General features: G+C 46.5%; 2 protein-coding genes across 6 annotated transcripts in view; both read right to left on the bottom strand.

Annotated features, from left to right (window-relative positions):
* CCM2 (CCM2 scaffold protein) overlaps positions 1-22,168 on the bottom strand; it is a 62,552-nt gene that overhangs the window by 1,205 nt on the left and 39,179 nt on the right. For 4 of the 5 annotated variants that reach the window (XM_023740463.1, XM_023740464.1, XM_004386103.3 and 1 more), the window contains 7 exons: positions 9,644-9,727; positions 8,988-9,171; positions 6,667-6,803; positions 5,395-5,530; positions 2,569-2,626; positions 1,902-2,040; positions 645-783 (listed from right to left, as the gene is read on the bottom strand). In XM_023740463.1, coding sequence (XP_023596231.1) covers positions 645-783; positions 1,902-2,040; positions 2,569-2,626; positions 5,395-5,530; positions 6,667-6,803; positions 8,988-9,171; positions 9,644-9,727 — 877 coding nt within the window. Of the gene's footprint in view, positions 1-644; positions 784-1,901; positions 2,041-2,568; positions 2,627-5,394; positions 5,531-6,666; positions 6,804-8,987; positions 9,172-9,643; positions 9,728-13,282; positions 13,459-22,168 lie in introns of those variants that run through there. The other variant, XM_023740465.1, reaches the window with a different exon arrangement.
* LOC105756757 (hydroxysteroid dehydrogenase-like protein 2) lies at positions 19,736-21,690 on the bottom strand. Its single transcript, XM_023740468.1, is given in 1 exon segment — positions 19,736-21,690. A coding segment is annotated over 1 exon segment (891 nt). The 5' UTR covers positions 21,229-21,690; the 3' UTR covers positions 19,736-20,337.

Raw genomic sequence — 22,168 nt, 5'->3', positions numbered from 1 at the left:
ACAGGGTGGGGCGCATCCCAGAGCAGGGTCTGAGCTGGCCCTGGCCTGAGCTCTGCCTCGGTGACTGGCCCCAGGGACGCTCAGGCCCTACGATGATCAGCCTGAGAGTGGAAGCCCTCCGGGGGAGACTGGATGTGGGTACAGGCTGGACTCTGGAGGCCTTCAGCTATCGCTAACTAGCCTGCGGGAGCCTGCCTGCCGCCCACCAGGTGTGTCTGACTCAGGTGGCAAAGCTCAGCGCAGGTGTCCAATGCCCGGCCACATGCTGGGCTCCAAGCCCTGCCACCTGGAGACGTGCCGCCCGCTCTGCCACACAGTCCTCCACCTCCTTCAGGAGCAGCCACAGCCCCACGCAGCCAGCACAGGCTCCTTCTGGCACTGGTCCCTTCACTGCTGGCTTTGGTTACCGCCTGTCCCACTGGCCCAGGCACCCCCTTGCCTCCTCAGGGCCTTGTCCCTGTGGTCCGAGGGCACTGAGTGGTGTGGGCGTGGTGCCGCTTCTGTGGTGGGCGCACCCCAGTCACTGGGAAAAGCTATTCCAGCCAGAACCACAGGGATTTCCCCCAGGACCCTTGGTGTTCACTTTGATGGCAAGTTTCTGGTTTAAATCTCTCGCTACCTAATGGCAGCCACCGCACGCTCACCCAGCAGCAGGAACTTGCGGCTGTCCCCATACAGCTGTCGCAGGTTGATGCAGAACTCATGGATGGAGGCCCCGTTGCGGTACTCATGCAGCAATGTGGCGAACTGCTGGATCTCCTGGGATGACAGCTTGGTGCGCAGCTGCAAGACAGCAGAGCCGCTGGGGCTGGGAACGGGGGCAAAGGGGGTAGTGGCAGCCCCAGCTCACCGCTCCCGCGGTGGCCCTGCTAGAGCCCTGGGCCAGAGCTCCCCACGCCAGCCAGAGCCCGTGGCCACTGACACCAAATACTTTAAGTGTGAAAAGGCTCGCGGGGCCAGATCTGGCGCCATCGCCATCCCTCCTCCCAAACTCCCTCGTCACAGCACCAGGGGGACTATCCAGAAAGACAGCGGGAGCCTTGGTCTCCCAGGCCCCCATGGAACACCTGAGCTGTTGGGACGCTAGCTCTCCCTCTGGGGCTGCAGGGCTGCGAAAGCAGGAGGCGGGCACAGAGGCTCCCCCGACCCCCACAGTGTGTATGGGGCTCACTCCCCCACCCCCACAATGTATACGGAGCTCGTTCTCTGGAACACTGTTCTGCTTCAGTGTGATGGAGCAGCTGAGAGGAGAGTCAGCTGCAGCACCTGGAAAATGCTGACCACCGTCAGTCCAGGAGAGGAGCCAGCCAACCCTGACGGGAGCCGAGGGGCATCACTGAGCTGACCATGTCCAAGCCTGGGCTTGGTGCCTGAGCCAGCACCTGACGCCCTCTAGGGCACAGCATGCTCAGGTAAGACAACCGGGCTCTGAAGCTCAGTGGAGAGAGGAAGCAGTTGCTGTGTGCACAGCCATCCAGGCCCTTCTGGCGAGGGAGCACACGATCCCAGGCCCGGGGTGTGTTTGCAGTCTTGCCCCAAGGCCAGAGGGCTGCCCACGTGCTCGGCCTAGCTCACGCACCCCAAAGGAGAGCACACACCGGGACGGAGAGCAACGTTTGCAGAAAGGATGACGGAGACGCAGGCAAGCCTTCCTGCCTCACTGCCCCACCCGGAGGGAAGGCAGCCCCACGCTCCTCCCTGGCCCAACCCACTCTGAGCCCACCACACCAGTGCTTGGGCTTCTGTGGGCAACAGCACTGTCCCCCGGGCAGGGCCCTCCCGCAGGGCAGTGGTCTTGGGACCTCCAGCTGGGGCAGAGGCCCCCCACTTGCCCACGCACAGCCACAGTCATTACTCCTGGACCTCGCCGTCTATGGCCCACGTGCCGAGGCGTGACATACCGTCAGCATGTAGTCCTGCAGCAGCTCGGTGGCTGTGGTGCTCAGCTCGCTCTCGCTGGCCGTCTTGAGGTGGGGTGACGGCGGCATGCAGAAGGACAAGGATGAGAGGCCGCCCACGTCTGTGGGGTCAGGGAATGAGCTGCAGAGGATAGACACGTGAGGGTAAGGCCGGGGCCCTGGCTCCTTTACTCTGCAAACGCTCTGGACGTGCTGTCTGGGATGTACCAGGGCAGGGGGGAGGCAGGAGGCGAGGGGAGGGGCTTGGCTGCGGTCACGACACGGGCCGTATGCACCGTGCGGAGGGGTCTACTCAGGAGATGGCAGAGGCCCTGGCAGGGTTGGGCAGAGGACTGGGGCAAGCCAGTCTGCCTTTCATGAAGATCATCCCTGCAGGTGCTGGGCCGGCGGGACGGGGTGAGGCGCGATGACAGGAGGCCTAGGAGCCTGGGGCAGGTGCGTCTGCATGAGGGAGCAGAATCGCTGAGGCTTCTGAGCAAGAGCAGGTTGAGGTCGTGGTGTGGAGAGTCAGCCATCACTGGGTGGGGACCGTGGGCTTGGGGTGAAGTATGACTGGTCAGCTGACTGCTGCAGGGGTAGGGCAGCCCCAGAAATGCTGGCAATACAGTGACTGCTGCTGAGCACCTGGGCTGGGTGGGGGCCTACTTACAAAGTGGCAACCTCGACCTCGTAGGCGTCTTTGATGTCCACTTTGGTGGACGAGTCATCTGTGAGGAAAATGTGAACATACAGACTTTCGGTTACACGGCGGGGAGGCCTGTCAAGTCATCACCAAGCACTAAACAGGGTGACAGAAGTGACCACAGCTGCTGGGCTTTGAAGGGCCTGCCACCATCCACTCATCAAACTCCTGACCCGGTCCTGCTAGGAGCCACGAGTAGCACCACTCAGGGCGTGCACGCGCACCCCAGGCCTCGTTCACACACATTCTGACATAGGAGGTGAGGCTGCTGGCCGTGGTGGCACACAGGCTTGCTGACAGTGTCTCCTGTAACCCAGGCAGGCACCATCACAGTTCCCTCTTTTCTATGAGGAGAATCAGAGATGTTAAGTAACCTGCTCCAGGTCACACAGCTGGTGAGAGCACAAGGCACTCAGAGCCAGCTTGCCTGATGCCCCGGCCTGGACACAGAGGCTCCCTGAGGGCTGAGACGAGGCCCAGGATTCCCCAGACTCCCCAGCACTGGCAAAAGTTCTGGCTCAGGCAGTTACTCAGGAAGTGCTCGGCAAACGACATCTCACCCGTGACACACTGTGAGTGCTAGTCAGAACCAGAGGACAGGACACAGTAAGTGCAGAGATCAGCAGTGAGAGAGCACAAAGACAGAGGCAGGCGAGTCAGGGTGCACTGGAGGGAAGAGAATGGGGAGAAAAAGGGACCATTTTCCCCAGTGGGGACAAAGTAAGTGTGGTTGGAAGAATGGCCGCCAAAGATGCCTGTGTCCTAATCCCCAGAACCTGTGAATATCAGGTTGTGTGGCAAAGGGGACTTAAAGCTGCAGACAAAATAAGGTTGTTCATCAGTTGATCGTAAGCTACGGAGATTATCTGGGTGGGCCCAAGGTCATCGCGTGCACGCACGCACGCACGCACGCACACCAACCAGTTGCCGTGGAGTCGACTCCAACTCATGACGGACCCATGTGTGCAGAGTAGAACTGCTCCATACGATTTTCAAGGCTGTGACTTTCGGAAACAGACTGCCAGGCCTGTCTTTCTGAGGTGCCTCTGGGTGGGTTCAAACTGCCAACCTTCTGGTTAATAAACCAAAAACACCAAACCCATTGCCGTTGAGTGGATTCCAACTCATAGTGACCCAAGAGGGCAGAGCAGAACTGCCCCATAGGGTTTCCAAGGAGCACCTGGTGGATTTGAACTGCCAACCTTTTGGTTAGCAGCCATAGATCTTAACCATTGCACCACCACGGTAGTAGCTGAGCACTTAATCATTTGCGCCATCCAGGAACTCCAAAACGAGGGTCCTTAAATGTGCAAGAAGGAGTCAGAGAGTCAGAGGGAGAGCTGTCTACAGAAGCAGGGTCAGAGAGATGCAGCGCTGTGGGCTGTGAAGCTGGAAAGGGCTCTGAGCCAAGGAACGCGGCAGCCTGTAGAAGCTGGAAAGGGCAGGGAAACAGGTTCTCCTCTGAACTCTCCAGAAAGAACACAGCCCTGCCAACACCTTGATTTTGGCCCCTTGAGACCCATGCTGGGCCCCTAAAACTGTAAGACAATAAATGTGTGCTGCTTCAGCTGTTCAGTTTCGGGGACCTGTGACAGCAGCCACAGGAAACTAGACAGTCAGCAGAGCCCGAGGCAGAAATCAGAGGCTCTCCATGTGGGGAGGGGACCCCGGGCGATGTGAGCAGAGGTGTGCAATCCATCACACAGAGGGCAGGTCAGCACAGGAGAAGTCCACTAAAGTGTGCCCACATCATGAAAACTCCCGAACTGCACACTTAAGATCTGTATCCCTTTCAGTAAAAAATTTTATTTAAAAGAAAAAAAAAAAAGACGCTTTTGGGAATTTTAAAGCACAAGGGCCAGACAAATCACACAAAAATGGATATTTAAATGTGGCTCTAGGTAAACAACCCACTACTTACTGGGTGCGCTGGTTTGCATGAGTCACTGACCTGGGAGCCTCGATTTCCCCTCTTTAAAATTGCTGGGGGTTAATGCAGTAAGGAAGGCGCCGTGGGCACAGGAAGTGTTAGCTCTGAGGTAGCAGCCTGGCATTGCTTCCTGCATCTTCTTTTCTACACATCCTAAGTCCTGAGTCCGCAATAAAGTATGCTCTTGAAAAATCAATACACTTAACTCAGTGTTTGAAAGATTTAGCTGAAGTGAGCATGTCCATGGATGGGTATTTTGTCCAGACAACTGAGAAGGCTCTAGAAATCTCGTTGCCCACTCAGGAGGCAGGTAGTCCATCAGGGGGCCTTTTGGGGTCCTTTCAGCTCTTTCCTACCCACCACCCCAGACCTCTGGGCAGCCTAAGCAGGCCACCTTGTCTGAGTGTCATCCTGAAACCAATCCTCAGACTGCAGGGTAGCCACGGCCTGGGGTGCCGAGCAGGACAGCACCCAGATCCACTCTATGAGATGGCCACTGTTGAAGCCCCTCCTGCTCTGTCTGTGCTGAGTTAGGTGAAGTGACTTTAGTCACTTGTGGTTCCAGAAAAAGTGCTCAAAGCCCCCAAGGTTATCCCAGGAAGCCATCAAGCCACCCAGTCCTTTCTGCTCAAAAGAACTGCCTAAGAAAGCTCTGAAGCTTCTACCTGGATTGCTCTATGGATTAATATGGACAATGAAGTCAGAGAGACAGGCCACTCAGCTGGGACTTCCCAGGACGTGGCAACACGTCACTCTGCTGCCCTCTGCTCCAGCCACCTTTTCTGGGAGGGCCAGGGCCTCTGTGAGAGGCAGGGCCCTGGGAGGGGGGGCTCCCAGAGGGGAGAGGCACTCGCCCGACATACCACTGTGCAGGGAAAGGTGGTGGGTGGGTGTCGAGGCTCCGTCAAATATCGCTCTGTCCAGAAAGTCGATGGTGGACTCGGTGTAAACAATCTGGAAGACTTGGCTGAGCAGTGAGCACAGCTCTTCTGCAGCTCCCTGGAGGGGTGGGGAGAGAAGAACAGTGGCTCTGGGCAACGCGGCCTGTCTGCTGCTGACCATCCATCTCCAGGGGGGCTGAGACCCCATCTCCGTGTGCGTCTTCCAAGCGTCCCAACTGCCTCAGATGCTCAGGAATATTGCCCAGCGAATAGGTGGGTGATGTGATGAATGAGTGCGTGAACAAAGTGCAAACACCAGAGCCAAACGTCCCTCTGCCTTTTACTGGCAAAAGGGGGCGTCTTCACAGACCCAGTGGACTGCCCTGGGCCCACCTAAGATCGACAGGTGGCCCAGCTGTGGCCTCGCACTCACGCGGCAGATGCACAGGGTGAGGGAGCTGGCCTGCCAGCACCTTCCTCCCCAATCCTCTCTCTGACACTCTCTTCCCATTCCCTGAACTGTCAACTCCCTCCCCACAGCCCCTACCCCAGCGTGGTGAAAAGAGAAGAGAAGAGAACATGAGAATCGCAGCAGGTGGGGACAGTGCTCTCAACATAAAACAGTTTTGCTACTTTTCAGCAGGTTCTCAACCCTGGGCAACTCTGCCCCAGGGGACGTGTGGCTGTGTCTGGGGACAGTCTGGGCTGTCACGCCTAGGGCACTCCCGGCATTTGGCAGATAGAGGCCAGGGACACTGCTAAAAACATCCTACAGTCACAAGACAGCCCGACAACAAAGGACTTGTTAGCTGCCATCAAGTGGATTCTGACTCATGGCGACCCCATGTGTGCAGAGTAGAACTGCCCTATAGGATTTTCAAGGCTGTGACCTTTCAGAAGCAGATCACCAGGCCTGTCTTCCAAATGAAGGACTATCTGGTTGGAAATGTCCAAAGTGACGAGGGTGAGAGCCCTGCTCTAGGAGGACATTCCATGTGGGGCCGTCACCATAACTCACTTTACTGAATGAAGCCCAAGGTTACACAGCTGCTGGGGGACTGGGTGGGGCCCAAACCCAACCCCTGACTCCCAGCCCTTAGCTCCTGCCCCAGTCTCCTCATAGCAGGTACGGTGTGGGGCCCACCCTCAGAGTAGAGGTGGGGAGAGTGAGGCAGCGGGAAGGGCAGAGAGGCGGCAGAGCCTGGGGCCAGCCTGGGCTCAGTGGCAGGTGGCAGGGGCACCGCAAACTCTTACTTTGCTCTCCGCAGCCAGTACGACCAAGCAGCACGCTTCAACAGGCACCACGCCACTGCCTGACAGGGAGCCGGACGCCAGGCCGCGGGAGCTCTCGGCGCACAGGCTCTGGCTGGGGGAGATGCCGGGGTCCTGGGCTGGGAACACACACCATCTCAAGTTAGGGCAATGAAGGGGACAGTGCACCGCCAGGCCAGGCAGGAAGGGTGGCACGCGGCGGGAAGGCCCACGTGAGGCCGCGGCCTATGCCCTGGGATGCTGCTCCTCAGACAAGCCCAGCAGTGTGCCAGGCGGCTCTGACTGCCCCCCAGGTCAGCACGTGGAAACGCCTGCATGCAACGTGCACACACAGTTGTCAGCTCTGACTGGCCGGTCTGTGCTGAGAGCTTGGCCACCTCGACAGAGGCTCACCCTCATTCTCCCAATCAGAAGTTCTCTCACAAGACTGGGCCTGTTTGTCACAGACTACTAGGAAGTATCTCCTGTGGAGCTCATTCTCTCCCTCTTAAACTGTTTTCCATTTTCCTTAGCAATTCATTCTATCAGTTAACACTGAGAAAGACTCACTTAGCAAAGAAACAAGGAGGGGAGCCCACCCAACCTCCCTCCCACCAAGCTAAAACGCCTGCAGGAACCCCAACTAGAAGCCAGTCTCCTTAGTCCTCTGTCCCTGAGGACGCCCAGGTCCAGGGCCCCGGTAGGAACTATCCTGCAGTGTCAGAAGAATGGTTGGAAGTGGCTACAAAGCAAGCATTCTGAAGCCAGACAGACTTGGTTCAAAATCATTTACTAACTCTCTGGCCTTTGTCAAGTCACTTTATCTGATCTCAGTTACTCCATCCCTAAAATGGGTGTATAACAGAATCTGTCTTATAGGTTTAACTATGAAAATTAAATGAGATAATTCATGTAAAATGCTTTGTATTAGTTTGAGCAATATTAAGTTGCCATTTTTGTACACTTGGCAGTGCCAGATCACAGTGCAGGTGGTGTCAGTGTGTGTGTGTGCACATGAGACAATGTGTGTGAGAATGTGTGCAAAAGTGTGAGAGAACACGTGCACAGGAGTTAGCACATGAGCGCGTGTGAACATGAGTGTGAGCGTGTGAGCACGTGTGGGTGAGGGTACATGTGTGCGGGGGGTCCTAAGCAATTGCTACACACACCACCAAGAAGGGGGCTGGAACTGCTAGCACCACCCTCATACGCCACTCCAGAGTGACCTCTGCGGGGTGTGACACACTGAGCCCGTTAGATTCCCAGGCTGACCGTGTTCTGTGGGCTGTTCTCTAGAGCTCACCTACACTGGAGACCTCACGGCTCAAGTAGTAATAATGAGAAGGCTCACCAGGGACTTGGCTTCTCAGAAAAGCCCCTGGATCCCCAGTGAACTGTAAAACTCCAGTGAAAAAGCAATTCTCCCTCTGCACTCAGAAAGGCCAGGCCGACCCTCCTAACTGACACTGACTCCCTGCCGTCAGCCCTTCTGAAATGGGTGGCTTCAGGCCAAGACCAGGATGACATCATTGCTGCAACGCCATCCTCAAAACTCAGACCCAGGAGGAGCAGGGCACTGGTTAAACTGCCCTCTTTCCTCTCCTTTCTCCATGAATTAACACCCGGCCCGACAAGAAGTTCTCCTACGGAGCTCATTCGCTCTCTCTTAAAAACAGTCTGTTATCCGTTTTCCTTAGAAACATCAACAGATGCAGACAGGGAGTACAAAATAATGTTCTTATGTAACTGAGGGGCCAAATTTTACTCGAATGCTCAGTGGGCTGACAGGCTGTTTGTTCTGATTCTACTACAAAAGAAATATCAGGCAAGTAAGTCAAGCCGACCGAGAGCGCCCCGAGGGGCTGAGTCTCACTGCACTGCTCCCAGTGCGAAGGGTGAGTGACTGCTAAGGTGAGGACCTGCCCACCGCTCTCCCTATGCCTGGGTACTGCAGGATGACTCTCGTATACCTTCAGCAGGGCTGGAAGCCAGAGGGACAGGAAAGTGACTTGCTGACACCACTCCCCAACATTCGTGTTCCTCACTGATTCCCCACAAGGTGCTGAGTGAGCTGAGTGATCTGGCTCAGCTGTTACTTGGTAACTTCCTAGGCCAAGGCCTCCTGTGGAGTGCCTGTACAGGGACGGCCTCAGAGGGGAGGGCCAATCTCATCTGTCAAGCAAGGGCACTCTCCCACTAGACCCCAAGGACCCATCCTCATGCCATAAAAGCAGTCTCCACAGCTTCATTAAGTCTGTGGATTTACTCCCAGGACAATGTCATGGGCTGCTTCTGCCTCTTCAGCCCACCCTCCAGTTCTGTACCTGTCTTCAGGACCACCAGGTGTGCCGCATCGTCCCGGACGTAGGAGACAGCGGCAATGTCGTGGATGGGGACCCTGAGGATGATGTCTTCCCCGTCTCTCCACGCCAGCTTGACATTGTAGGCAGAGAGGCTGATCACGGCATCATGCTCCTGGGTCAGGTGTCCAGGGAGCTGGTGAGCTCTCTGGAAAAATCCACGGGTCATTAGAAACGCAGGGGCTGGCTGTGCTGTGGGTCAGGGCTCCTCTCCTGGGAACATCCCCCTGCCACCACCCCCGTAGTCTTGCTGGATGTAAGTCACAGGACCAGTGCTTACACAATAAAGCACGGCTGTTCCCATCAATAGTCACACTACTTCAGGGAGGCTGTGGTGTTCAAACCATTTGGAAGATTCTTACAGAACTTCCTTTAGATTCAGATCTCTAGCATGTTGTTTGAATATTTTGAAAATTTAAATTTTGGAAACAGCCCTCAATCACACGGAGCAAGTCTAGTGGATAAAGTTCAGACTGAGGAACACTCTTTATGGCCAGGAGCAAGGTGTAACTACACCCTAACGAAGTTGGACCGTCCATCCCCAATATGAAGGCCAAGGGTAAGAGGAGGTTGCTGGAGTAGGCCAAGGATACAGCATGGAGTTAAGAGGATGTGATTACCTTTGCATTGTCTATGAAATGCAGAATTTCAGTCCTACTGGAGGGATTCAGGTATCCTGGTATGGAAGTTAACTGACCTAAGTACTGAAAGAGATTGGAGAAAAGAGTGCCATGAGAGACGGAAGACCAGCGCACCCCGTCCCTGACATCTGAGCCAGCACAGACTGTGTGTTTCCATGCATTCCTGGCAGCAGGCCTGTGGTCTCCATGCTGGTATGCAGCAGAATCCCTGTCTAGAAAGTGTGTCTGTGTTCTCACAGAAATCTCCATTGGGTGGGACTCCCCTCCCCATTTCCTCCTACACTGCATTCTATGTTTCATCCAAAATGCCGCAGAGGGCATGTCAAGACTCGTTTTGGTAGAACCTGGACGTCTAGAAGAACAGAAAAGGGCAGTTCTTGTTCCCAGTCATTGTAGAAGGAACTGAGAACAATAGCACAACCCTACTAAAAATGAATGCAAAGGTCACTACGGTCAACTTAGCAAAAAAATGAGTGAACAAGAGAATTATTCTATCCTATGCACATAGAAAACAGGGTTCTTTTATAACATGTGGCTCCCAAGCAAATGGCCTAATATACCTCAAAGACAAAGGACTCTGTTAGTGTGGGCAGTCACATGGGTAGCAACTGCATGGTGTCTCCTGGGTGCACATCTACATCTCTACTACCTAACATGTATTTTTATTTTTATTGTTGTAATTAAATGAAGTTTACATTTCCAGTTAGTCTCCCATACAAAAAAAAATTTTTTTTGCATATATTGTTATGCGACCCTAATTGCTCACCCCGTTCTGCGACAGCACACTCTTCCCTTTCTGCCCGATTCTCCATGACCATTCAACCCGCTCCTAACTCTCTCAGCCTTCCCATCTCACCTCTGGACAGATGCTGCCCCTTTGGTCTCTTGTGTCTACTTGACTAAGAGGCACACTCTTCACGAGTATCACTTTATGTCCCACAGTCCAGTCCAATCCCTGTCTGAAGAGTTGGCCTCAGAAATTGTTTTAGTTCTGGGCTGATAGAGAGTCCAAGGGCCATGCCTTCCAGGGCGCCTCCAGTCTCAGTCAGACCATTAAGTCTGGTCTTCTCACTAGAACTTGAGTTCTGCACCCCATCCTTCTACTGCTCCATCAGGGACCCTCTGTTGTGTTCCCTGTCAGGACGTTCATTGGTGGTAGCTGGGCACCATCTAGTTCTTCTGGTCTCAGGCTGATGAAGTTTCTGGTTTATGTGCCCCTTTCTGTCTCTTGGGCTGATACTTTCTTTGTGTCTTTGGTGATCTTCGTTCTCCTTTACTCCAAGTGGTTGGGACCAATTGATGCATCTTAGATGGCTGCTTGCAAGCTTTTAGGACCCCAGACATCACTCACCAAAGGAGGTTGCAGAACATTTTCTTAATAAGCTTTGTTATGCCACTTGAAAGCATGGTCCCCAGACCCCCCATCCCTGCTATTCTGTCTCTTAAAGTATTTGATTCTAATACATATTTTTTGAAAGAATGTTTTGTTTGTTAATGGGTTACTGATTTCTTCCCAAGAACAGATGTCTTCTACAAATGATTACACAGTCTTTCATTAAATAGCATTTAAGTTATCTATTGTTTTGTTGTTGTTAGATGCTGATGAGCCAGTTCCAACTCATAGTGACCCTATGTACAAGAGAACGAAACACTGCCTGGTCCTGCGTCATCCTCACAATTGTTGTTATGCTTGAGCCCATTGTTGCAGCCACTGTGTCAGTCCATCTCCTTGCGAGTCTTCCTCTTCTTCGCTAATGCTCTACTTTACCAAGCATGATGTCCTTCTCCAGGGACTGGTCCCTCCTGATAACAGTCCAAAGTAAGTGAGATGAACTCTTGCCATCCTTGCTTCTAAGAAGCATTCTGGCTGTACTTCTTCCAAGACAGACCTGTTCTTTCTTTTAGCAATCCATGGTATATTCGATATTTTCCCCAACACTGTAATTCGAAGGCATCATTTCTTCTTCAGTCTCCCTTATTCATTGTCTAGCTTTCGCATGCATATGAGGTGACTGAAAATATCATGGCTTGGGTCAGGCACACCTGAGTCCTCAAAGTGACATCTTTGCTTTTACCACTTTAAAGAGGTCTTTTGCAGCAGATCTTCCCAATGCAATATGTCACTTGATTTCTTGACTGCTACTTCCATAGGCATTGATTGTGGATCCAAGTAAAATGAAATCCTTGAAAACTTCAATATTTTCTTCATTTATCATGATGTTGCTTATTGGTCCAGTTGTGAGGAATTTTATTTTCTTTATGTTGAGGTGTAATCTATACTGAAGGCTGTAGTCTTTGATCTTCACCAGTAAGTGCTTCAACTACTCTTCGCTTTCATCAAGCAAGGTTATGTCATCTGCGTATGACAAGTTGTTAATGAGACTTCCTCCAATGCTGATGCCCCATTCTTCTTCAGATAGTCCAACTCATCGGATTATGTGCTCAGCATACAGACTGAATAGGTATGGTGAAAGGATACAACCCTGATTCACGCCTTTCCTGATTTTAAACCACACAGTATCCCCTTGTTCTGTTCAAATGACTGCCTCTTCGTCTATGCACAGGTTCCATATGAGCACAATTAAGTGTTCTGGAATTCCCATTCTTCACAATGTTATCTATAATTCGTTATGATCCACACAGTCGAACGCCTTTGCATAGTCAACAAAACACAGGTAAATATCTTTCTGGTATTCTCTGCTTTCAGCCAGGATCCTTCTGACATCAGCAATGATATCCCTCATTCTACGTCCTCTTCTGAATCAGCCTGAATTTCTAGCCCCTATCTTCAGCAAAATTTTCTTTCCATGTGATATTAAAGGTATTGTTCATCAAACACTTTCAGAGACAGAGTAGCACGGGTAGGGGTCTGGGGACCATGCTTTCAGGGGACATCTAGGTCAATTGGCATAACAAAGCTTATTAAGAAAATGTTCTGCAACCTCCTTTGGTGAGTGATGTCTGGGGTCCTAAAAGCTTGCAAGCGGCCATCTAAGATGCATCAATTGGTCCCAACCACTTGGAGTAAAGGAGAACAAAGATCACCAAAGACACAAGGAAAGTATCAGCCCAAGAGACAGAAAGGGCCACATAAACCAGAAACTTCATCAGCCTGAGACCAGAAGAACTAGATGCTACCACCAATGACTGCCCTGACAGGGAACACAACAGAGAGTCCCGGATGGAGCAGGAGAAAGGTGGGGTGCAGAACTCAAATTCTCGTAAGAAGACCAGACTTAGTGGTCTGAGACTGGAAGAACCCCAGAAAGCATGGCCCCTGGATTCTCTATGAGCTCAGAACTAAAACAGTTTCCAAGGCCAACTCTTCAGACAGGGATTAGACTGGACTGTGGGACATAAAGTGATACTCGTGAGGAGTGTGCCTCTTAGCTCAAGTAGATACAAGTGACTAAACGGGCAGCTTCTGTCCGGAGGTGAGATGGGAAGGCAGAGAGGGTCGGGAGCTGGTTGAATAGACATGGGGAATCAGGAGTGAAAAGGAGTGTGTTGTCACAGTATGGGGAGAGCAATTAGAGTCACATAACAATGTATGTATAAATTTTTGTATGGGGAAAAAAAAAGATATTGTTCAATAATTTCCACATTCTGTTGGATCACCTTTCTTTGGAATGGGCACAAATATGGATCTCTCCAGTCAGTTGGGTAAGTAGCTGTTTTCCATATTTCTTGGCATAGATGAGTGAGAACTTTCAGCGTTACATCCATTTGTTGAAACATCTCAATTGGGATTCCATCAATTCCTGGAGCCTTGTTTTTCATCAATGCTTTCAGTGCAGCTTGGACTTCTTCCTTCAATACCATTGGTTTTTAATCACATGCTACCTCTTGAAATGGCTGAATGTTGACCACTTCTTTTTGGTACAGTGACTCTATGTATTCCTTCCATCTTCTTTTCATGCTTCGTACATTGTTCAATATTTTGTCCATAGAATCCTTCAATATTGTAACTTGAGGCTTGAACTTCTTCTTCAATTCTTTCAGCTTGAGAAATGCTGAGTGTGTTCTCCCCTTTTGAGCTTCTAACTCTAGGTCTTTGCACATTTCGTTATGATATTTTACTTTGTCTTCTCAAGCCACCCTTTGAAATCTTCTGTTCAGCTATTTTACTTCATCATTTCTTACATTTGCTTTAGCTATTTTACATTCAAGAACAAGTTTGAGAGTCTGTTTTGACATCCATTTTGGTCTTTTCCTTCTTTCGTGTGTTTTTAAAGACCTTTTGCTTTCTTCATGTATGATGTCTTGATGTCACCCCACAACTTGTCTGGTCTTCAGTCATTAGTGTTCAGTGTGTCAAATCTATTCTTGAGATGGTCCATAAATTCAGGTGGGATGTACTCAATGTTGTACTTTGGCTCTCGTGGACTTGTTTAATTTTCTTCAGCTTCAACTTTTGACTTGCATATGAGCAACTGATGGTCTGTTCCACAGACCATGTTATCTGTTAAAAGGGGATAAGGTCATATTTCCATCTAGGAAGTGCACCATGGACACACCTCCCCCTCTGGACTGACTCTAACTAGGAATTTTTGGCAAAGCAGAACAATGAGAAACAGTTTCCTTTCCTTCTCTTGTAAAGATAAGCACCACTACTTATATATTACCGAGAGAGAAAAAACACTGACAATTATAATCATAAAACACTACTGATTGGAAGAGACATCCTGATTTCAGAGATGTTAAAATGTGAAAAGTACCTTAGTGACATAGTAATAAGTGTTTAATTACCTTATTTAATTAAACATCATAGAACTTTATAATCTCAAAGATTTGAAAAAAGTTAGAAGTCTACATTAAGGTCACATCTTCTCTGACATGTAATCAGGCTTCAGAACTGCCACTCAGAACTGTAATCAAACAATGACTGCAGTTTTAAGGTCCAACCTGAAAATTCTAAAACATGATTGGAGAATGGAAAAAAAAAGTCCAAATTTCTATTTATTGCAGAAATCCTACCCATACATTCCTGATTTGTGGCCGTTAATTCTTTGCTTAAATATTTCCAGATATAGGAAAGACAACACTTTCTAAGTTACTCCATTCTAATGCAGAAGAGCTGTTATTACTAGAAAGTTCTATGTTGTGGAGCTCTTATTAGTCTTTCTGGATTGATCTTCTAATTTTCTCATTTTTCCATCTCTATCTTTTGGTTCTCTTTTCTGATTGACATTCTTGACTTTGTCTTTATTATTCTATTGAATTTTTAATTTTGGCTGTCACAGATTTACTTTCCAAGAGGTATTTCTTTTCTCCAGGTTTCCCCAACTTCCTTTGAAGCATCCTGTTCTTGTTTCATGGGTACACTATTTTATGTTACCTTTCTTAGGATTATCTATATATATTTCTGAGGCATAATTTACATACAGTGAAATGCACATTATCTTAAATGTACCATTTGGTCAGTTTTGACAAATACAGATACCCAAGTAATTGACACCCTTAACAAGATATAGAAATTTCCATCATCCCATAAAGTTCCTGCAAGTCCCTTTCTCAGTCAAGTTCTAGTGCTAACACCCAAAGGTTACCATTATTCTGATTTCTATAGCCGTATTTTAGTTTACCCTGTTTAAGAGTTAAACACAAATGGAATTATACAGTATATACTTAGAAATCTAAATATAAAAAATGAACTATACAAGCTCTAAATGAAAACATGGATGAATCTTTCTTTAACTGGGGTGTAGGGCAAAGCTCTGTTAGAACAGCTAAGAATCCAAAGTAAATAAAAGAGAAGACTGATAAATTTGATTCATAAAAACAGAAAAGTTTACATGGCAAGACACATCGAGCAAAGTCAAAAGACAAATGACACACTGGGAGAAAATATTTGAAACATGTATCACAGATAAAGGGCTAATGTACCTAATAATCACAGAACTTTTAAAAACTGAGGTGTCAATTCTGACTCATGGTAACCCTATGTGTTACAGAGTAGAATTACTCCATAGGGTTTTCTTGGCTGTAACCTTTATAGACACAAATCACCAGGCCTTTCTTCCATGGTGCCACTGGGTGGGTTCAAACTGCCAATCTTTCAGTTAGTAGTCAACAGCAAACTGTCTGTGCCATCCAGGGACCAGAATATAACCAGCCAAGCTCTTAACCACTGCACCACCAGGGCTCCAAATATAACCACAAGGGTTCTTAAATGTGGAAGAGGGAGGAAGAAGTATCAATTCCAGAGTGAAGGAATGTGAGAAAGACTTGACCAGTAATTGCTGGCTTTGAAGATGGAAGGGGGTCATGAGAAGAAATGCAGGCAGAGCTTCTACATCTGTAAAAGGCAAGAAAATGGATTCTTCTTTAGAGTCTCCGGAAAGGCCTGCTGACACTTGATTTTAGCCCAGTGAGACCCATTTCAGCCTTCTGACCTCCAGAAGTTTAAGATAATGAATTTGTATTGTTTTAGCTGCTAAGACTGTGATAACTTGTTATACCAGCAATAAGCAACTAATACTGATAGGATAGAGAGCGGATAGGAAATAAGGTAATAAAATAACAGTAAACTAGAAGATAGCTACAGAAATCAACCAAATTAAAGCACAGATGCAAAAAAAAAAAAAAAAAAAGAACAAAGCCTCAATGATCTTTGGGACAGTATCAAGTAGTTTATTAGGAGACCCAAAGGCAGAAGAGGGAGAAAATGGGCAGAAAAAACATCTGAAGAAATAATACAAAAAAATTTCCAGTTTCTGACTTTAAACCATGAAGTATCCCCTTGTTTTGTTTGAACAACTGCCTCTTGGTCTATGTACAGGTTCTGCATGACCACAATTAAGTGTTCTGGCATTCCTATTCTTCACAATATTATCCATCCATAATTTGTTATGATTCACACAGTCAAATGCCTTTGCACAGTCAATAAAATACAGGTAAACATATTTCTGGTATTCTCTGCTTTCAACCAAGATTGATCTGACATCAGCAATGATATTCCTCCTTCCACGTCCTCTTCTGAATCCAGTTTGAATTTCTGGCAGTTCCCTGTCGATGTACGGCCGCAACCGTTTTTAAATTATCTTCAGCAAAATTTTATTTTCATGTGATGTTAATGATATTGTCTGATAATTTCTGCATTCCGATGGATCACCTTTCTTTGGAATGGGCATGTATATGGATCTCTTCCAGTCAGGTAGTTAAATTTCTTGGCATATATGAGTGAGCACTTCTAGTGCTGCAATCGTTTGTTGAAGCATCTCAGTTGATATTCTGTGCATTCCTGGAGCCTTGTTTTTTGCCAATGCCTTCAATGCAAACTGGGATTCTTCCTTCAACACCATCAGTTCTTGATCATATTCTACTTCCTGAAATGGTATAAACATCGACCAATTCTTTTTGGTACAGTAATTCTATTTCTTTCATCTTCTTTTGATGTTTCCTGCATCATTCCATTTTTTGCCCATAAAACCAAACACCAAACCCATTGCCATTGACTTGATTCCTACTCATAATGACCCTATAGTACAGAGTAAACCTGCCCCACAGGGTTTCAAAGGCTGTAAATCTTTACAGAAACAGACTGCCATATTTTTCTCCCGCAGGGCAGCTGGTGGGTTAGAACCACTGAACTTTCGGTTAGCAGCCGAATCCTTCAATATTGCAATTCAAAGTTTGGATTTTTCCTTCAATTCTTTCAGCTTGAGATATGCCAAGCAAGTTCTTCCCTTTCGGTTTTCTACCTTCAGGTTTTTGAACATCTCATTACATTATCTTGTCTTCTTGAGCCACCCTTTGAAATCTCTTGTTCAGCTCTTCTACTTCATCATTTCTTCCATTAACTTTAGCTACTTTACCTTCAAGAGCAAGTTTCAGAGTCACTTCTGACACTCATTTTGGTCTTTTATTTCCTGTTTTTTTAATAAATTTTTGCTTTCTTCATGTATTATGTCCTTGATGTCATCTCTCAACTTTTCTGGTCATTAGTGTTCAATGCATCAAATCTATTCTTGAGATGGTCTCTAAATTCAGGTGGCATATATTCAAGGTTATACTTTGGCTTTTGTGGACTTGTTTTAATTTTTTTCAGCTTCAACTTTAATTTGCATATGAGTAATTGATGGTCTGTTCTGCAGTTGGTCCCTGGCCTTGTTTTGACTGATGATATTGAGCTTCTCCAACATCTCTTTCCACAGATGTAGGCAATTTGATGTCTGTGTATTCCATCCAGCAAGGTCCATGAGTATAATCACTGCTTATGTTATTGGAAAAAGTTATTTCCCATAAATACATTATTGGTCTTGCAAAATTCTATCATGCAATCTCTGGCAATGTTTCTATCACCAAGGCCATATTTTCCAACTACTGATCCTTTTTCTTTGTTTCCAATTTTCATATTCCAATCACCAGTAATTATCAATGCATCTTGACTGCATGTTTGATCAATTTTAGACTGCAGAAGTTGATAAAAATCTTCAGTGTGTCTCCATCTTTGGCATTAGTGGTTCGTGTGTAAATTTGAATAACAGTCGTATTAACTGGTCTTCCTTGTAGGCATATGGATATTATCCTATTATCAATGGTGTTATACTTCAGGATAAATCTTGAAATGTTCTTTTTGATGATGAATGTGACACCATTCCTCTTTAATTTGTCATTCCCGGCAGAGGGGGCCATATGATTATCCGATTCAAAATGGCCAATGCCGGTCCAATTCAGCTCATTAATGCCTAGGATGTCGATCTTCAAGCATTCCATCTCATTTTTGATGACTTCCAATTTTCCTTGATTCATACTTTGTGCATTCCACATTCCGATTACTAATGGATGTTTACAGCTGTTTCTTCTCATTGAGTATAAACATAAAAGACTATTATTCTTTATTATATTCTTTAAAAGTCAGTGATTTTACTATCCAGGAATCCCACTCCTAGCAATACACCCTAGAGAAATAAGAGCCCTCACATGAATAGACATATGCACACCCGTGTTCATTGCAGCATTATTCACAGTAGCAAAAAGATGGAAACAACCTAAATGCCCATCAACAGATGAGTGGATAAACAAATTATGGTACATAACACATAATGGAATACTATGCAATGATAAAGAACAATGATGAATCCGTGAAACATCTCACAACATGGATGAATCTGGAGGGCATTATGCTGAGTGAAATAAGTCAGTCACACAAGGACAAATATTGTATGAGACCACTATTACAAGAACTCAATAAAAGGTTTACACACAGAAAAAAGCATTCTTTGATGGTTACGATGGTGGGGGGTGGGAGAGGCAATCACTAGCTAGATAGTAGACAAGTGTCAACTTCAGTGAAGGGAAGGACAAAACACAATATAGGGGAAGTCAGCACAACTGGACCAAAGCAAAAGCATAGAAGTTTCCTAGACATATCCAAACACTTTCAGGGACTGAGTAGCTGGGGCTGGGGCCTGGGGACTATAGTCTAAGGGGACATCTAGGCATAACATAGCTTATAAAGAAAATGTTCTACATCCCACTTTGCTGAGTAGCATCTGGGGTTTTAAAAGCCTGCGAGTGGCCATCTAAGATACATCTATTGGTCCCATCCCACCCGGAGCACAGGAGAATGAAGAAAACCAAAAACACAAGGAAAATATTAGCCTAAAAGACTAAAGGACCAAAAGAACCAGAAACTCCATCAGCCTGAGACAAGAACTAGATGGTGCCCGGCTATCATCAACGACTGCCCTGACAGGGATCACAACAGAGAGTCTCAAACAGAATAGGAGAAAAATGTAGAACAGAATTCAAATTCACATAATAAGACCAGACTTACTGGTCTGACAGAGACTGGAGGAACCCCTGAAACTATGGCCCCCGGACACTCTGCTAACCCCAAACTGAAACCATTACTGAAGTCCACTTTTCAGACAAAGATTAGACAGGCCTATAAAACAAAAAATAACACATATGGGAAACATACTTCTTTGTTCAATCAAATATAGGAGACCAAATGAGCAGCTCCTGTCCAAAAGCAGGACAAGAAGGCAAGAACAGACAGGAACTGGATGAATGAACACAGGGAACCTGGGGTGGAAAGGGGGTGTGTACTGTCACATTGTGGGGACTGCAACCAATGTCACAAAACATTGTGTATAAAGTTTTAGATGAGAAATTAACTTGAGCTATAAACTTTCACCTAAAGCACAATTTAAAAAAAAAAGTCAATTTTTTTTTCTTTTTTTGTATTTACTAAGTAGTTTATTATGTGATTTCTGTGAAAATACATTGTAGATTTTCATTAAAATAAGCATAGAAAGGTTTAAAACACCATTAGGATTCTCAGGAGTATACAATCCAAAACTAAAAATTTTAAACAGACCAATCATTTTACATGGGAAGAAGCTATGAAAAGAGATAACTGTACTGCTTGACCCAGATTGACTGCTCATTACACTTTCCTAGAAGAAAATGGTAAACGAGATATAAGGCTCCGAGAGCAAAACTCACAAAATATAAAAACCTGAATGTCTTAGAATTCCATTTAATGAAGCTTATATATGATTAGCTGTTTTAATTACAATTTCAAGTGTTACAGATAGAGAAATTGCATTTTTTTCAAGACAAACATGCATATATCCTTATTATACAATAGGGAAGAAAACATCTGATTTTAAACAGTTGGGCTTTTTACTTGTCGAGCTCAGTGGTCAACATTTTATTTTCCTTCACAGTCTGGCATTCATCTGAGTCATTAACTTATCCAATTTGATTGCTAGGGCCATGTTACCTTTAATCTTCCATTTTCCTGACATGAATGCCATTGTTGGATTTAGTTTCCCAGAAAACATTTTGATAAAATCTTCAGTAGATATACTCATCACCACATCTGCCTGGGCAGGGGGCTCTCCACATCCAACATTCCCACCCTTGCTTTTAAGATCAAGAAACCATGTTCCACCATCTTCACCTGAGAGTTCAAACTGATAGACTGCTTGAGCGGCTTTAACAGTGTCCTCACTGAGAGTCTCCTTGACAATTCTAAATGTTTCTTCCACAGAACCTCCTTTTGGTTGTGGCATCTGCTTCCCTTCTTTGATAGATGGAGCAGCATCACGTGATTCCATTTTCGCATTAACTGTACCTGGGAGTTCATCTAAGAAGAAATCTGGCATCAAAGGATGACCTGGTTTAACTGCATAGACATCAAAATTTTGTATGCCTTCTTATTTTAAGATATTTTCATCAATAATAAAGTTTCCAGTAAAATTTTTTGGCTTTTTGAAAATGGAATATGCAGCATCTGCAATGATATCAACTTTTCTACATTGGCTTTCAATACCAGCTCCTCCCAGCATATCCATAGCAGCAGTGTGTATGGTTGTTTTAGGCCATAATGCATTGACTGCAATTTCACCTTTAAATTCTTCTGCCATTCCAAGTACACACACAGACATACCATACTTAGCAATGGTATAAGCGCAGTGCTGTTTGAACCACAATGGATTTAGGTTCGGTGGAGGGCTGAGATTGAGGATATGAGCAATTTTACTCGTTTTCAAATGAGGAATACAAGCTTTAGATGTAAGGTAGGTGCCTCTGGTGTTGACGTTCATCATCAAATCCACTTTCTTTGTAGGTGTATCCAATGTGCTGCTCAAGGCAATAGCACTGGCATTATTCACCAAAATATCAATTCCTCCACATTTCTCGACTGCTTTCTCCACTGAACCACTGATTTGCTGTTCATCTCTCACATCAACAACACATGGCAAGGCCTTTCCTCCAGCTGCTTCAATTTCTTCAGCAGCAGTATAGATTGTGCCTGGAACTTTAGGGTGTAATTGGGCAGTCTTCGTGGCAATGACAATATTCGCTCCATCCTTTGCTGCTTTTAACGCAATAGCTTTGCCAATGCCACGGCTCGCACCTGTGATAAAAAGGGTACATCCTGCTAGCTTCCCGGTATTGAACAGCAAGACTCTTGCAGATCAGAGGTAGTGTCAGCGACGACGACGGTGGCTGTGACGGGTTAGCAAGACGCAGACCTTCTTGCTACATTTAGACTCACCCCTAACACAGCGCCCCGAGGCCCCACCCCCCAAAAAAAGTCAATTAAAGCAAAAATAATGTATTATGAGGTTTATAATATGATGTATATATTGTAGTTTATAATATGATTACATAATGTAGAAGCAATACATAACAACAGCAGAAAGGGAAGGAGAAGTGGAAGTGGATTTTACATTGAAAGTGAAGTGGCAAGACAGATGGAAATAAGTTAAGGATGCAGATTGTAATTCCTAGAGTAATGGCAAATAATACAAAAAGGTACAGCCAAAAACCAATACAGGATAAAAAATGGAATACTAAAATAATAATAATAAAACACCCAATTAATCCTAAAAATAAGAAAGGAGGAACAAATAGCAGAGGTAAAAATAGAAAACAAATACCAAGATGATACATGTAAACCCATCCATCTCGATGATTACATTAAATGTAAAGAAGTATGTGCTCTGATTAATCAGGCTGAAATTAAAAAGATATAACCATATG

Source organism: Trichechus manatus, unplaced genomic scaffold (genome assembly GCF_000243295.1).
Source record: "Trichechus manatus latirostris isolate Lorelei unplaced genomic scaffold, TriManLat1.0 scaffold00155, whole genome shotgun sequence".
NCBI classification, from domain to species: domain Eukaryota; kingdom Metazoa; phylum Chordata; class Mammalia; order Sirenia; family Trichechidae; genus Trichechus; species Trichechus manatus.
The sequence above is the reverse complement of the archived record's forward strand: the minus strand, read 5'-3'. Positions and strand labels throughout refer to the sequence as shown.